This window comes from Lytechinus pictus, chromosome 9, assembly GCF_037042905.1.
Source record: "Lytechinus pictus isolate F3 Inbred chromosome 9, Lp3.0, whole genome shotgun sequence".
NCBI lineage: Eukaryota > Metazoa > Echinodermata > Echinoidea > Temnopleuroida > Toxopneustidae > Lytechinus > Lytechinus pictus.
The window spans coordinates 6064764-6082465 of NC_087253.1; the positions used below are offsets into that span (position 1 = coordinate 6064764).

The 17702-nt window shown below is 37.4% G+C and overlaps 1 protein-coding gene across 1 annotated transcript; it reads left to right on the forward strand.

The window, feature by feature from the left end:
* Positions 1 to 15930, forward strand: LOC129268395 (uncharacterized). The gene is made up of 8 exons (XM_054905949.2): positions 1 to 507; positions 4438 to 4759; positions 6764 to 6856; positions 8523 to 8615; positions 9979 to 10158; positions 11224 to 11721; positions 12264 to 12459; positions 13054 to 15930. The coding sequence occupies exons 1-8, from the start codon at positions 463 to 465 to the stop codon at positions 13157 to 13159; spliced, it is 1533 nt and encodes a 510-aa protein (XP_054761924.2). The 5' UTR covers positions 1 to 462; the 3' UTR covers positions 13160 to 15930.
* The last annotated feature ends 1772 nt before the right edge of the window (positions 15931 to 17702 follow it).

Below are 17702 nucleotides of genomic sequence, written 5' to 3' on the forward strand. Positions count from 1 at the left end.
GTGTGTTAGGTGCTTTTGACACGCGTGTTCGAGGGTAAGTGTGTATTAATGCACAGTCATGACAAGGTGACTGAAAATCAGTGCGTTGAGTGTTACTTTTTATTGACCGAACCTAATTCGTCCAGGGTTGAACAAGTTGACTCTCGCAGTATAAAATCTGCTAAGACATTCGAGTACCAGTCATATTATATTTTGTTGTCTATAGTCCAACAGGTTTTGGAAAATATTAACCGGGGCTGGATCCAGGGTACGAACAAACTGGACTTGGACTAGTAGTAGTAAACTACCATTGCATGCACCCAGACGCTTTCACTTTCGTCTCTTCGCTCACTTTGGAGACCACCTGATCTCGAATCTGCGTCATCTACTTGGGAATAAACACCGCTCTCGGCAATTTACACAAGAGGAGAATTATTGAGAGTATTTTTCAGGATTCTTGGAGGGGTTGAATCCCGGCGAAAGATGATGGAAACTGAACTAGCGGATTATTGTAAAGATGAGCCTATGGTAAGATGTCGTTTTTATTATATGATTTTCAGCACACTTCATCCATTTTCTTTTTTCTTCTTCATCTTCTCCTTCTCTCTTGTTCCTCCTCGTCTTCCACTTATTCTTTATTCTTTCTAAATTATTATTATTATTATTTATTCTTTCTGATGAGTTTGTATCATTTTCCCCTCTCTATCTTAACCCCCCCCCTCTCTCCCTCTCTCTCTCTTTCTCCTACATCAATTCGGACATCATCACACAATTTTCTTCCAATCACACATCTTTTGTTTCGGGCAATCATCTTTCATACCGATTTCCCCCATTTCATTATCATATTATTTTGTGTTGCTCTTAATGTCTTATTGATAAAACACAGCATTCCCCCATTTTAAGTCTTTCCCCCCGTTTTATACAATATTTTCTAAAAAAAATCTCTATCGCACCCATCACTTTCTTAGTATTGTCTAATATGTTCACCTTTGATCTGTATCTATCCACCTACCTATGTCTGTCTATCCATCAGTCTAGCTATTTCTGTAACTCCATCCATCTCCACATCTTTGTGAGCCATTCACTTTTAGTGAACATGTTCATTTGCTTTTTTCCCGGCCCAACCCACTGCTCTTTAACGAGTCAAGCTTAGTTTATTTTGATTTTTCGCTAATACGAAAATGGTTAATTCAGTTGGATAGGAATTCATCGACAAATCACTTTCGTGATTTAGTTACTAAGCTACTGTAATAAAAATGGGGACCTATACGTCTGAAAGCCATGGAGATGTTTACGTCGAGAGAAGTTGAAAAGTTTTGCTTTCGAGTGGCATTTCTCTTCAAAGATTTAAGGCCTAATGGTCATGATGGTATTATCGCTTCGTAGCTCCAGTCTCGAGAGTTGGTGGGTTTTCTGTCTACTAAACACCTTGTTTTCCTATTAAGGTGGTATATAATTGCTTTCAATATCCGTCTGTTTTTCAAAGCCCCGGCGTTAGCAAGAATAAGTGATCTGTAAAATTCAAAGAAAAAAATATCTGGGCGCAACCCCTTTTCATCATTTTTATCCCTTGATTTCTTGGTTTGATTTTTTGAAAGATCCGGTTTCAGCCCTCCTCTGCGGGGCACTACGGGGAACATCATTACACCCATTCACCCCCTTTATAGTGAGGCGCATTGAATTGTGCACAAAGCGGATAACGTCGTTCTTTTTAACGCATCTTATTATAGAAATTGTCTCGTTTAATCCGGGGTTAACTGACAACTAGGCAATAATACTGGTACGCCAGATCCATGGGAAAATAAGGTTTGTAATTCTAAAGCTTTTGTACGACATGACAGCGGTTCATTGACGTTTGACACGCAGCGCAACACGTTTAATTTGAGCAGGTCAAGAATACGAGCATGGCAGCGATGTAGTTGATTGGCAATTCACAAACACAGGATGGCGCTATTGATTAAAGTGTATCGAGTTGGTAACGCGAGACTGTTCTGAATCTCATGTCATATTAAAGAGAGCAGTTGATTGATTTTCAACGGGTTTTTCCCCTGGAATTATATTGAGAAAAATGTCTATCATGTTAAAGACCTTTACCTTCATGTCTTCAATGTCCTTTATATTAACAAAAAGTGTAACGTCAGCACAATCGCAAGTGATAAAGCGCTAATCAACAACGTGATTTTAATGGAATTTTATATTTTTCCGGTTATTATGTGTAACATTTCTGCATTCTGAATATCGTTTGTATCAATCACTCAATGTTTCTTATTTTATTTTGTATGATATATTTTCTGCATTACATCAATGTATATCACAGTATATATTGACTTTAAATTTGGTTATAAACATACAACTTTGGTTCCGATCCCTTAATTCGATCGCGCACAACCGACACAAGCGGGATCATTTAAGTTAACCATAAAGCAAAATTACCCCTAAATATGAGTCAAGGTTATTTTCACCCCGCCCTCCTAATGCAAAACAGATTTACATTAATATTTTCAAGATTCTGCCATACCATATTTAGTAAAAGAAAGGTTTGTAATTGTATACCTGGTTATATATCTTTCCGCTTTCGTAAAAGTTAAGTTTGATCATAACTGTTTTTATAGTGAAAATGTAGCGTATGCAATGAAGTCGCGCCTGCTGGGTAAATGTAGGGGGATTTCCCTCCAAAAGTGGGAGAAAGATTTGCCCATGTTTGGGTGGAAGTGGACGTTATCGTACCAGTCTCCAAAAAGGCAGACAGAGAAAATAATGACGATAAAGAGTGAACATCGATTCACCTACGACTTCCTTTTCTTATTTCCATTTCGGTCCTTGGAACAATTTCCGATTTTTACCACAAACTATAGCCGTGGAAAGAGGTAAATCCGAGGTGAAATATTATTCATGCTGGAAATTGAAGTATATACAAGATCCGCTTAAATTGAACTTTGCACCGATCTAATCGCTGACATGTCACTAAATAAGAACAAAACAAACCTATTTCAAATCGTTCGAAATGCAAATCCTGGTTAGGATTACAATGTATACAGTCATTGACTCTGTACCCTGTTAACCAACCATTGGATAAAGATGAACATCCATTAATTATTTGCTGGGTAAAAATAGCGCCAAAGGTTAGGCATTTTTTACGCAACGCCGGGTAAAAGATTGCTCATGAAACACACTCTTTATCATACGCATTATTTACCAAACAATCATGCATGTTCCTTTTTTACCCAACTTGCCTATACTTGGACAAATTAACAATAGAGGTCTCTACACATTAGTCTTGTTGTTAAACAATGATAACTTTAATTGCTATAATCCACTCTATTTTACCCAATATGGGGTTAAATGGGAACATGACTGGACGAAATGATACCAAATACTTGGTTAACTATTGTACGCAATGTTGCGTTGGAATTTACCCTTTAAACTTGAATTTTACCCCAAAATGAGGGGGGGGGAAATTACGCAGCAAACATGCTTGTTCCCTTTCAACCCAATATTGGGTAATTTTTTACTCAATCTTTTTTAGAGTGTACCGTGTACATGGTGTAACTATCTTGGCCTATACCAGCGTGGGTTAAGTATATGCTTTTAACAGACGTTGGTTGCGTCAGCGCACTTAATGGCCTGTAAGCAAACTCATAACACCAATTAATTAACATTCTTGATTATGTCCATATAAAAGCCATTAGCCTGTACATAATTAGCTTGTCAATTATAGCACTCTGACTCACGACACTCAGTGACAATCAATTGTTATGTTTATCGAGGGTTTTTTTTATATAGAAATTAATTTGATCACCTTTTATGGAAATAAAAATTAAAAACACATCTCTATAATTTATCGAATTGAAAAATAGTTTATTTCAGTTAATATTTTAAGTGGTTGAAAAATTTCCAAGGAAGACAAAGAATAATTAAGATTCGATCATCATGTTTGATCCATTGTTATTACCATTGTGATGGTTATGATTTTCAGTATATACACACTCTAAAAAATATTGGGTAAAAATGCTCCATTAGCCTTAGGATAATTATGTGTCCAACGAATATTCGGCAGTGCTTTTTATTTATCGAGTGTAATGAACATTTTGCCCATTCTTAAGTAATTGCTGCTTATTTTTTAACCTAATTACTGGACAACATGCTTCCCGCATTGGGTAAAATACTGCCCCAAATTGGTTGGACACATAATTACCCTCGTGCTGGTTAAAATTTTACCCATTATAAATGTGAATCACTTATTTTGAACATTATGACCATTCTCGATGGAACTCGGGGTAATTAATTATCACTGAACGTTAACTTTATACCAAATTGTTTGATCCATTTTCGGTCGGGCAACAATTGATATTCTCCATTATTTATCATCAAATCTGGCCCCCATCTCTACTACAATGAATCAATTCTGTTTTAGATAGTTATTAAGGTTATCATCGCTATCTTCATCTTTTCCCGCAGCTCTTCTCGGATGTGTACTCCGACCACGTCTCTGGCATGACCGTGGAGTTCCCCACCCCCAAGGCCTTCCGTGTCGGCTCGTACAGCGGCAGCGACTGCGAGCGCAAATTCCAGACCTTCCCGACACCGCCCGACTCGCCGGTGCTCGCCGAGCTCACCCCGCCCAACGCACGGCCCGGAAAACAGCAAGTGGCCCCTGGAGTTACGGGGCACACGCAACAAGCCCGGTACATGCTAAGCGAAGCTGGGTCGATTTCTGCCGACGGTTCGGCCGCATCACATCCCTCTGAAATGGACTTCTCACTGCTCATGGAGGATATTCGTAAGTATATGCAATATTTAATTTCGCTGAATACCTCTGAAATTGGATTTTGTTTAACTTAATAGTATTTTTAGGCAATATCTTTCCTGCAATTAAATATTTCAAAGCTGTCTATTCAAAGGATGTCGTCCGAAAGTATTTTTCTTTTCTATTCTTCTTCTTTCGCGCAGTCCTTTTACTTTTATTGATTCTTCCATCCCTTTAATAATACATCTTGTGAATATACGCTTTATCGCTCTCTCAACCACTTGTTATTCAGTTTTTATTATTGTCTCTCACTTTTTTTCGGTTGAAGTCTCGATATTCAACTAATTACCTCTTAAGGTACCACTTTTACCACCAAAAACTCCAATACCCTCGCGCTATAAGCAGGTCATTTATTAAAGAGCGCATGAAATTTTAGTTTTTCAAGAGGCTTGCCAATTTCACTTTCGATGCGGCTGTCTCTCCGCAACCGTACGTGGTTTGGTGATACGAAGAGTTTTTCAAACTGTGGCTCGTCTTCGCTTATTAAATTTTATACGAAAACAGGAGTGCAGTCTAAAATATGGCGTTAGTTTTTTCATTAATCTATGGGTCTCAGAAGTTATCAAAGGAAAGTACTTCAGTGAGAATAAATCTTGCAAAACAATAATTTATTGGGTTTTGTGTTTGGATGTGTAACAAGGTTTTGCATGTTTTATCAGGGAGTTGGGAGGTAGAACTCCCTGCTTTATATAGCTTTTTTTTTAATAGATTTATGATTAAGTGACTATAGTGGTCGATTTAAGATTCATTAAGTAGAAATTAACCCACTTAGAAACGCTATTATTTATTGTGAAAGGTGATTCATAAATTTCCGACGATTGCCTATATACATGAAAATTATCTTAAATCTCGGTATATTTTACCGAATGATTTAGTATATACATGACCGTACGTTGGTCGTTCTTCGCCATTGTAGGTCGGAAATAAATATTAACCAAGCTACAGGCCGTTTCACCGAATCATTTATTTAAACTTTCAAAGTTCGATGTCTTGTGCAAACTGGTCTCCTCTAATGCAAGTGCCTATCTCGTTCATTCGAATCTGGGGCTGGTTGCAGTAGGGGCTGCTCTCAAACACAGTTCCAAAAAAAAAACACAACGTAAGGTAACGTAAAAGCACGCATTCGAGACTTACGATCGATTTTTCTGACATGCGATTAAACGCAACTCTTTCGTGCAACCGGGCCCTGAAGGGCGGAAAAGGTACCCAAGCTAAGTGGCATCGCAACAGACTTAGGAAAATACTATAGCCCAGTCATCTCAATGGATATTACAAAATATCCACTTGAATATATGCTTAGAAAAGGGAAAAATAAATCCTCATCATCGGAACACTTAAACGATATATTTTTTAAAAGATGATTGAAAACACATGTATATACCATTTCAACGAAGACTATACTATTGTAACTCATGATAAATGAGACACGGTTTGGCAGGTAATTAGTTTCGTCCACTTCAAATCAGTCTGCAACGCTGGGCCTATATATATAAAGTCTCGCATTTTGTAGATGCGCCAGTCTTTGTTTTGCGGACATCGTTGAATATCAGTAATTCTTAAGAAAATTATTTTTCTTTCGCACACATGGTTTAAATGAAATCACTAAACAAAAAACATAGTTCAGAATTTATATAAAACGTTGTTTTATGAACATTACATAAGTTGCTTATGCTTAACAGTTTTAATAAAGGTTTGAAGTATTTAACAATTTTTTTTTAAATATTCAATCTTCATTTATCAAGCATAGTTGTTTATCATATTAAACTCTTGTTTAAACTGTTATTCAACTACTGCAACGTTGATAAAGTTACCTTTGTGCCAAAAATAATAAACATCGTTCAATGAGCAGTATAATATTTTCCTTTTGTCCCTTTTTGTATAATAACATTTAACCAAACCCGACATCAACCTTAACTCTTAAAGAGTTTTTGATAGTACAGAAGGGTAATAACTTGCCCCTTATTTTACCACGCCCAGTTCACGGAAACATGACTGATCAGTTTAACACGCAGCTCTGTGATAACCAGTACTCTTCGACGTTAGGGCTCACCGATGGACTCCAAAAATCAGGTAATTATTTTTTTTAAATAGTTATATCAATTTATGGAAGCTTGTTTAATCATGTTTTGAATTATGTAATTAAATTTATTATTTTGTGAATCAAAACCATATTAATGTAAATATTTTTAATTAAATTGATTATCATATCAATTTATAGAAGCTTGTTTAATCATGTATATGAATTATTTCATTAAAACTTATTATTGATGAGGCAAAACCATATTAATGAAAATATATTCGATTAAACTGATTATTGGTGATTCAAAATCATACTCCTGGGGGTCGTTTCATAAAGCTGTTCGTAAGTTAAGAGCGACTTTAAGAACGACTGGTGAACCTTTCATACGCACTAAACCATCGCCAATGAATATACCATTTGCCACTAGAAAGGATCACCAGTCGTTCTTAACGTCGCTCTTAACTTACGAACAGCTTTATGAAACATTCACCAGAACTGTGTTCCTATCATGCGTGAATATGGCCGTTTGGTTATTACCCTAAGCCAATTTGAGCATTCGGTTGAAAATAAATGAAATGACTACTTAGAAATCGGCAAGCATTGCCCAAATTTGGCGGGAAAGAATGATGGGAAAGACGAAAAATTATATTTCGAAAGTTGGGGTTGATACCAAAAGTTTGTGTGCTGCAACCAGTGGGTCATATCTTCGTCTGACACCGGTATAACGGCCTTCCTGTGGGCATGACTCTACTCTTCTTAGAAATTGTATTTCTCGATTTTTGTTACAAAAAATAATTGTTAATGCATAAAGAAAACATTACCGATCGTTCGAAAGGTTGGACCAGTTTCTGTCAATATATCTCAGAATTTGAAGCCGTACACGTATGCCTGTTGATTTCATCATTTTTTAAATTTAATTGTAAAATGATACTCGTTAACCCTACCAGGCCGATATTACGCTATTTTGTATGCCATAATATTCGGCCTGTATTGATAATATTATGTCTGTACCGATTCCATGGCATTTTCTCCGGCGACAATTGCTCCTATGCTGGGAAATCTGCACATTAAGCCAAAACCTAATACGTAACCTCTAAAACTGAATAAATCCTCATCCCTTATCTTTGTACTGTTCTGAACCAAAAAACTCCACTACCGTCCTAACTATAACCTCATGCCCTCTCAGATAGTAAGACCTGGGCTCCGTAACACAAAGATAAGCGATCAATCGCTAAATGGACTGACCAATCAAGATCAATGTTACACGCGCGTTTGGTTCAAAATACTGACCAGGAACCAAGTATTCTTTCATATTTGCCATTCATCGCTAAGCTTTGTGTTACGGAGCCCAGAGCAAATGTCGCAGGAGGATACGTCGTATTACCGTCTCGACCCTTCGCCTTGAATAGAGTGGTGTAATAACACACAAGAGTGTGACATGGTAGAATTGACACGTGATATAAGTTTGATGGTTTATATCTCGGATCTATATTCTCTTGAAAACCCCTTCCCCTTCTGCTCATGCGCGATGTCCTAGTCTCACGAACGAAATTGACTCCATATCGATCAAATCTCTTCCGTTATGTCCATTGGCTTATCATGTCAATCGGAGTCGGTTTAGTTAGTATGACCAGCATTGTACTTCGTCAAAGCTTATTGTGGACTGTGAGGGACATCGTCTCTAATGTTACCTCTTTTTTAATCTGCTTTGAATAGAGTTCTTGGACAACCTTACACAGTTCTCGTCGAATTCCCCGATCAACCTTTCATCAACGATGTTCCCGTCATCCTTCAATGAAAGCCTGGACGGTAAGACTACTCTTACTCCTCACTCATTGCACGTCTGTATAAACTAAAACACACACACCCGTTGTTGCCATAGTAATTTGATTTCATATATCTATTTCTGTTTTGTATGAAACATTCTCAACAGTTTCTCTTTCGTCAGGCACTTATCGATGATCGTTCTGTAATTAATGGTTGGAAACTTGATTCGAAAAATAAAATAAACAATAGCTAAAACCACTTTTTTTGTAAAAATAATACTTGAAACAATTTTGACGAATATTCAGCATGTTATGATATTGTCAAGATAAAAATCACAGTTGAACTATTTATTTGCAATTAATTGTGTAGATTTGCAAAGGGGGGATTGGCGATGTCGGCATTTTCTTAAAACAAATTTATACTTGTGAAACTGAATACTTGAGAAAATAGAAATCACGTAAACATCCTTTAACAGAAAACTTGAGAAAGGTGCGGGTCAGTCCGGAGATGTTTATTGGCGCTACGTTGACTGCGAAGGTGAACTTGGTTAGCCTCACCTACAGACTGCAAACATTGTTTGTAGTTTCGTATGCCAGCAATCTGTTTGTGTTTCGTTGTTTCGGGGCTAAGCCCTGAAATACAGGGCCGAATCGCTTCTTTTTCTGAATTGAAAATTAAACTCGACCGTGCAATCAGTCGTTCAGTCTATTTTGCAATGATGAGACACCCGTTATTTATTAATTTTATTTTGAAGGTGTTTTCAAAAACACCTTTAAGTTTTTTCTTAGAATCAGGCTAATCAGGACTCGGGTGAAATTACAGCCTATAGTTTCTCTCTCGGTATTGTACGGGTCAAGACGAAATAAAGCGCTTGAAAAATATCGTATTCTGTTCCACGTTGATATCATGTTCTTCGAAGATGAACCGCTCAATAGCTGTTCGTAGTTGACTAGTTTCGCTTCTTGAACGCAGGTTGGCTCTGGAGAAATATTATTTCATTTCGTTTCCTGGAAGCCTGCGCGAAACACGTTGCCTCTAATTGCGTGCGTCTATGGTATAGTGCTAATACATTTACGTCTTGGCGAGCTTGTAGCTGCGTTCTGCAGTTGGAGACGTGTTTCTTTTGTATTACAGATACCTTTATTTTTCGTTGATTCTGGCATATTCAAAGACGGGTAATTCATTAAATTCGGTGTCTATCCTATGATTCTGCCATTAGTCTTTTTTTTTTTGGTCATTTGAACCTGCGGTGCCGACTTGTGAGAATTATTCGGCATTTTGCATCCTTCTCGTTCTTTCGCAGAATTCAGCTTCATTGTCTCATGATTCATTGCTTAAACTCTTTTGTGTGTCGAATAACGATACCAATTTAATCGATATATCTGTCTGTTTCCCGCCATTGCAGATTGTACCATCCCAAGCCCTGCCCCGTCGCCGACGCCGATCTCTGTCTGTGATATCGATATTTTCGCCGGCGACCTGCCCAATCTCGACGATCTCACGCTGGTCAGCGAGTTTGCCCAAATGGAATCTTTTCAACACCGATCACAACGTGGCGCTTTCGGCATGAGCTCGTCAGGCGAAGGTAAGTCACGTGGCGATGTTTTAACCAATCAGATATCATTATCTATTATAGACGTACAATATAAGATTTGTATTCCCTGTATGATTATTGACATGTATAATTATTGACATGTATGTTCTTATTAATCGAAGCTGTCCGGATTTTTAATTTCAAACTTAACTTAACGTCGACATAAAAATTTTGATGCAGACTTGATAATTGCACATTTTGATGCAATTATAAGAAGATTGAAGGTATGTGCAAATGTTGAATTGGTTATGTCTATGGAATATTAAAGGGTGCTCGACCAGCATTGGTAGCCGTTTCATGATCTATTATCTCTTTTCATGCATTACGAAACCAGTCGTATTTAATGCCGTGGTATAAACAAGGACGGTCTATCAAAACTGTTCGTCGACCACTTACAGCATTTGTGTAAAAGCTCATATCACGTTTAGGCACACACCTTACAAGGATGTCTTCGATCTTGAGACCAAACTGTGGTTATGAGAAACCGGGTCTCGTTGTGTGAAACCGATGTTTTATGGAGGGGAGGCATTTATGGAAGATTAATTAATACGTCTGGATGTTGAAGCCCCTTTGTTCTGCAAAAATATTGAGTAGAAAGAAAATCAAAGTATTGTAAGATTAGAATATGAGGGTATATATCGCGATTGGACTAGCTGCTATGTCATAGGAATATACTGGTAGGCGTTGGAGCGAAAGGTCATTAGCAATCATTTTAAATTCAAACTGTTTTTTGTATGCGTGCTGACATGAATGACGTTGTCAATATGCAGGTATCGAATGGGGATGATGAAGCGGTTGGGGGGGGGGGGGTGTTCTGATATCGTCACTTCAATTTCCATTCGTATTTTTCTTTAGTTATCACCCCGTTTTCTTGTTCATCTTCAGCTTCTATTTCTTTTTTATCTTCTTTATCTTCCTTTTCTTATCCTTTTTCTGCTTTTTCTTCTACTACTACTTCTTCTGGTGTATGATAATAACGCTCCAGTAGTTTCTATATAACCATTTCTGTCTGGGATACATTTTGAAATGAATTTTGTTTCTGTTCCTTTTGTTCAGATTCAGACATCGAGAGCGTATCCGGGTACTCCCCGCCTATCGAAGACCTACAACAAACCTACAACACCATGTCTTCTTCCATCATGTCCCACCCACCACCACTCTACCACGAACACCACCACAACATCCAACCGTACCACAACTACCGCCACGCCCACCACCATCACCAGACGCCGTACCCGCAACAGCACGGCTTCGCCGCCGCCGCGTCTGCCCCGAACGGCCGAACGCACAACTACCAGTGTCGCACGATGCACACGACGCTTCAGATGCTCGACTCGCACGCGGACGGCGTGGTGAAACCGGAGATGTCGCCGCAGCAGGGAAGTTGCGCTGGACCAATCAGGAAGCCGTTCCGCGTCCGACCGCGTAAACAGTCTGTGACGTCAAGCGACGATGGCGGCAGCGATGAAGAGCACGTGGTCACGACTACAACTGTCTCCGGCGGGAACGCAGTATCATCGCCCAATAGAAACAGAGGACGAGGAAGGAGAGAAGGTGATTACCATTTAAAAATTGACAGATGAATAAGCAAATCATAAAAGTTTTTTTCGAAGAAAATGAAGACTTATTGCAGTAGTACTGACTTCACTTTCAGACATGAATCTTTGAAAACAGTCGCATTGAAGGCGATGCGATGTGCGATGAGATATTCGCTGGTTGCATGCATGATCTCAACCCAAGAACACGGTGGTCTTTGTCCGCCAAACTTTCAATATAGGCCTACTATAATTTAGCTTTAACAAACATACTTATTATGATAACAAGTAATACTCCCTGGTTAGCTATCATCTTAAATTGAAAAGGAGAGAGAGAGAGATCACGGATACGCATGGGAGTGAGACGATTTCATTGTCATTATGGTTAACCTTTTAAATTGCGCCTTATTCAATCCTTTGCGGCTTTGAACCATATCTTTCAATTGAGAACCTTAAAAAATATTAAAACATGAAAAATACGTATGATCCTGAATGTTTTGTAAAATCAAATAATGATAAGAGCGGTGAATTAATTATTCCTTTTTTCCCCTGTATTTGCAGCCATGAAAGGAAACCACTTGTGGGAGTTCATCCGGGATATTCTGAAGAAAGACGAATACAACCCGAAGTTCATCCGATGGGAAGATCGGGAGGCCGGAGTCTTCCGATTCGTCAACTCGGAAGCCGTCGCCACCATGTGGGGAAGGAAGAAGAACAACCCGCAGATGACCTACGAAAAGCTTAGCCGTGCCATGAGGTAAATCAGTCTTTCTTTTTTTATTCAATTATTGGAGGAAAAAAAGATAATTCATTGAAAATATCTTCTTCTTTTTTTGTTTGTCGTAGTGTCCTACTATTAAAAAAAATACCTTCTGCTTTCTCTATATTTCATTATTTTTTCTTATCTATCATCCATGAACATTAATATTTCAAAAATATTATTATTTCATAAACATATATTTTTCCCCAATTTGGAATATTTCTCTCTAGCTCTTACAGAATGGCGCTTTCTTTATCCACTATATTATTTATCATATTTGTATCTTAATGTCGAAGTTTCGAAGTTTTATTCCATCATTAAGATGTTTTGGTGACAAAGATGCTTATGGAAAATCTGAGTTATATAAAAACTAATGACCCTATTTTGTACTTTTTTCAAGGATATTTTGCAATTTTGTTGGCAAAATTTGAAGTACTGGGGTGATTGATGAACGGAATAAATGCGCAATGAAAGTTATGAGTGTAATTATAATAAAATAGTTTACGCATTGTTAATAGGTAGTAAATAACAACCTATAGTGCAATGACATTAATTTCTCATCGTTATATTGTATTCTCTTTCAAATTACAGGTATTACTACAAGCGCGAAATTTTAGAGAGAGTCGACGGGAGACGGCTGGTCTACAAATTCGGTAAAAATGCGGACGGATGGAAGGAGGCCGCTGGACTCCAATGAAAAGAGACACTCCATTGAATGACTTCAAAAAGACATGTCGCCATCTTGACTTTGAAGTGACCTTTACAGCAAGGGGTGGTGACGTCACATTCGTGGCCAGATAGGTCATCCAATGAACGGACACTTATGGACGATGGCTTGTTGTCATCGCGCGTATATACGAGCTTCCGGCGAGTTGCAAAAAAGAATATATTTATTTATTGTGCAGTCAGTGCAATTGAATATGAAAGTCTACTTCTTATTGGTTAACTGTGGCAATTCGCGGAGGATTGGACCAATCGGCGTTCTCCTTCAATAATCCTTGTTGGAAAACAGCTGCTCCCAGTTATGAACTGTATTGGCGTTCAATTTTTGGTCTGTTTATTTATACGCCCCGCAAAGGTTAATCTTCGTGCATATTGTTGCACACAACAAGGTCAAGTATAATCAAGCTCAAAATAGGACGAGGATATCGGGTTTCAGGATGTAAAATCCTGTAAAATGTTATCGTCGTATTCCTAAGTAAATGACAGATATATAGTGGCGGGGTTGTTAAGCGCTAAAAGTCCAACTTCACATTGAAGATAAAATCTGATTTAGATATCGACGATTCACGCCCCGTATCACGTCTTTCAGATGGTGTCATCGCCGGCAACCCCGTATCCAATCATCATACCTTTTAATACATTTCTGTAAAAACTCTACACAAATACTGTAATTGGATAAAGGTATTGTTAAAACATATATGTCAAAGAATCGATAAGCTTGCCTCTTCTCTAAAAAAAAATCCAATATATTAGTTGGAAGGATAAATATATCCACGATCTGGGCCTTATTGTCATATGACAGAAACATTCTAGCCTTTTTTTCAAGAAATCCCAAGAATCGCCTTGTGGATTTAAAGATCATGTGCCTTTATATTTGGAACGGGCTTTGAACAGATAAGTGTGTTCAAATACGTATCTTCCTGATTTGATTATCTTTTGTAAAGACGCAATGATTGTCCACGAAATTTCATGAAAGGGGTATTTGAAACACGATACAATGTTGAATGAAAATAGAAGTACCATTGGCAAAAACAGGTAACAGTCTTCCATTACGTTTTGTTCTTCCAATTCAAAATATTCTAGTGAACGTCAAATCCATAAGGAATTTGATGAATATTGTGATTAATGGTACTATTCATATTATGATTAAAAGAACAATTAATTAGGAATTCCTCTCTTTATTTTTAAAGATATATTTACACTGCGAGGTTATTGTTCCATCCATAATGATATAAATTCTTCACACCTTGAACATGATGTTTTGTCTAAAAAGAAATATAAAATATTAGTCCTACCTTTTACATCTGCTGTTCTATGTTATGAAACAGTGTATATTTCAAGACTCATAATAAGCATGAAAGCTAAGCTAGATTGTCTCACCTTTGTTTTAATTCATAAATCAGATATAAACTGACAAAGCAAACAATGTCAGTACTAGGACACTTGAGTTGATTTTATCTTAATTTGCTTTGCAATTTGTACTGCTCACATTTGCAAAATTCACCTAAATATGAAAATTAATTATTATTTTGACTGTAATATAGCCATATTATGATAATGTGTCACAATCTAGTTGTATGATTTCATCACACTCTCACACTTGTTTAGCATGTTTCGTAAGCAACAGTGAAAGGCAATGCAAATTTATTTCTATATTAGAAAGATCTAAAAGCTCTCTGTACTATTCAAACAAATTGTTTTATTGTAGTACTTTTGTATATTGTACTCGGCACTCATGCATGCATTTCAACGCACACCGTATGTATATTGAAAATAATTAAATATGCCACAATTCCGTTCTAATTTAGTGCCTTTTTTCACCAGTACTTTGACTCTTGGCGATACTGAAGTACTATATTTTTTACGATTTTTTTTAAGATGATAACATTATAACAGTAATACATAAATCATGCGTGTATTAATTTTATCGACAGATTTTTGTGTTTTATGGATTATTTTGAACATCTTTTAAACAGCGGCCTTCAGAAGGAAACCATGCACTATTTGTTTCGGTCCATTCGTGAACTATGAGGATATATTGTAAGTCTTGAACAGCAATGGCAACTCACGATGTGTGCCTTATTTGTATTTTATTACGAATTATACAACTATTTGTGTACTTGTGAAAACAGTAAAAAATTTAATATCTAGTATCGGGCCACAAAAATGTAGTTTAACTTTTTTGTTTAAATCTTGCAAATGTACATTTCAGTTGTAGATACACGTTGATATTGTATCGTATTTAAAAAAAGATGTGCTACTTCGATCGAGTTGTACATACTGGTTGCCCCGCGGGCGGGGATTGCTATACGCACTAATGGTTATTTAAGAGATTTTTGTGAAATACTTGTATTTTGAACAAGTATAGTTTCAGTACGTTTATTGTATGTTCTTCTTCTTCTTCTCTTAGACTAAAAGCTATTTCTACATTCTCATTCCAACTGCAAATATTCGTGAATCATTAACTTCTATGTGCAGAGCGTACGCTATACATTCTCATCGTTGAATACTACGTTAGTTCATTCCCGATGTCCATCTTTCTTCATCTGTCCTTTATGATATTCTGGGCATCCAGCCTAGCGTGTTTTGTACAGTCGCCGTTTCAGAAATAACCGATCTATGTAGATTGATTTATGCCAAAACTTTCTTCCGTTTTGTTCTGTGTTATATTTGTATTTATGAGATGGAGAGGAGAACACTATTACGTAATAAAGAGTCACATTCTGTAAATGGAATAAAATTAAATCAGTTTCGTATCCGATGGTTTATATGATTGTTAGAATAAAGTGATAGTGGTGTCATTGATGACAGAAGCATGGAAAAATGAGATAATTAAGTTGATGATGATGATGGTGACGATGATGATGATGATAATGATGACGGCGGTGACGACGACGATGATAGTTATGGTGATGATGGTGATGTTGATGGTTATGATAATGATGAGGAGGAGGAGGGCGGTGGTGACGACGAAGACGACAACGATGATGATGATGATAGTTATGGTGATGTTGATGGTGATGATGATGACGATGATGATAGTTATGGTGACGTTGGTGGTGATGATGATGATGATGTTAGGGATAGTAATGATGATGATGATAGTGATGATGATGATGATGATATTGATGATGATGGTGGTGGTGATGATGATAGTGGTGGTGGTGGTGTGGTTATGATGATGATGAGTAGTTATGGTGGTTATGACGATGATGATGATGTTAGTTTAGGAGATGATGATGGCATGCAAGCAATATGGACTAAATGGCAATTAGAACAACTTGTTATTAGACGAAATGGTGAGTGGATGAATTGGCAAGTTGACCATGTGGATAGTGGACGAACTGATGATAGACCAAATGATAGTAGACGAGTTGACAATTGGACGGATGGGAAATAAATCATGACGAACACTTATCACTCAAAAAAATGTTTCTCGGTAAAACTAATGAATTTGGGATTGGGATGCGATACATTTTCATATTCTTTGTATTACAATCTAAATAGACCCCTCGAAATGCCCTATTTGAACAACATCCATTTATGTCACGATGTAATTTATGATTCCCAAGACGATAATAAATAAATCATGCAGGTATAGGGGTATAAATATGACCATGTCTAAGCATATGAATTGGCATATCAAATTTGGTTTTCAAAGCATTATCTTCTCTTAACCTAAATTGCGCAGACAATTCCCCATACGCATGATCAAAGTAAGTCATTATCGTTTTTTTTTTCTTTTCTTTTTTTCTTTTCAGCAGAATGTAACGAAAATAAGAGCAAGCCTTGTATGATTTATACCGCTATCACTTCCCAAATCGCCATGCCAATCATAATATTCCCAGTATACGTCGCTTAACTCTCTGGTTTTGAATGAAAACAACGAATGGAGGGTGTTATCTTTCTTGTTTTCTTTTTCTTTTTTTATGTAAGCAGATACCTTCTTAAAGTCAAATGATTCCTTGGCGCGTGACGTGTGCTTTACTAGTCTGCAGCCATAGAACCTTGGTTTTTTCGCAATTCGCATAGCGCATAATGCAGGGTCTGAAGTAGTAAGACTAGATTCACTATGTGCCGTGTCTGGCTCTATGCACATTGAACCTTTGGCGTCTAGTCTTCACTCTAAACATAGTGTTATTGGTTAAAATTTCAAATATGAGTCTGTGTTTGCAGACTAGTGCTTCACCGAGAAATGAACCGGATGTTGTTCTTGAGGACACCCCCCAAAAAGAGTGAGGGGGGGGGGGTAATGAGCCAAATTCTGAGGGGGGCAGATATGGCGGATTGAGCACCACTGTAAAAAAATATTGGGTAAAATGTTTACTACTTCGAGGGTAATTATGTGTCCAACCAATTTGGCATGTTTTTGCAGTATTTTACTCAATGTGGGAAGCATATTGTCCAGTAAGTTTAAAAAATAAACAGCAATTACTTTAAAATGGGCAAAATTTTCAGCACACTGGATAAATGAAAATGCCCGAAAGAAATGCCCAATGTTGGTTTGGACACATAAG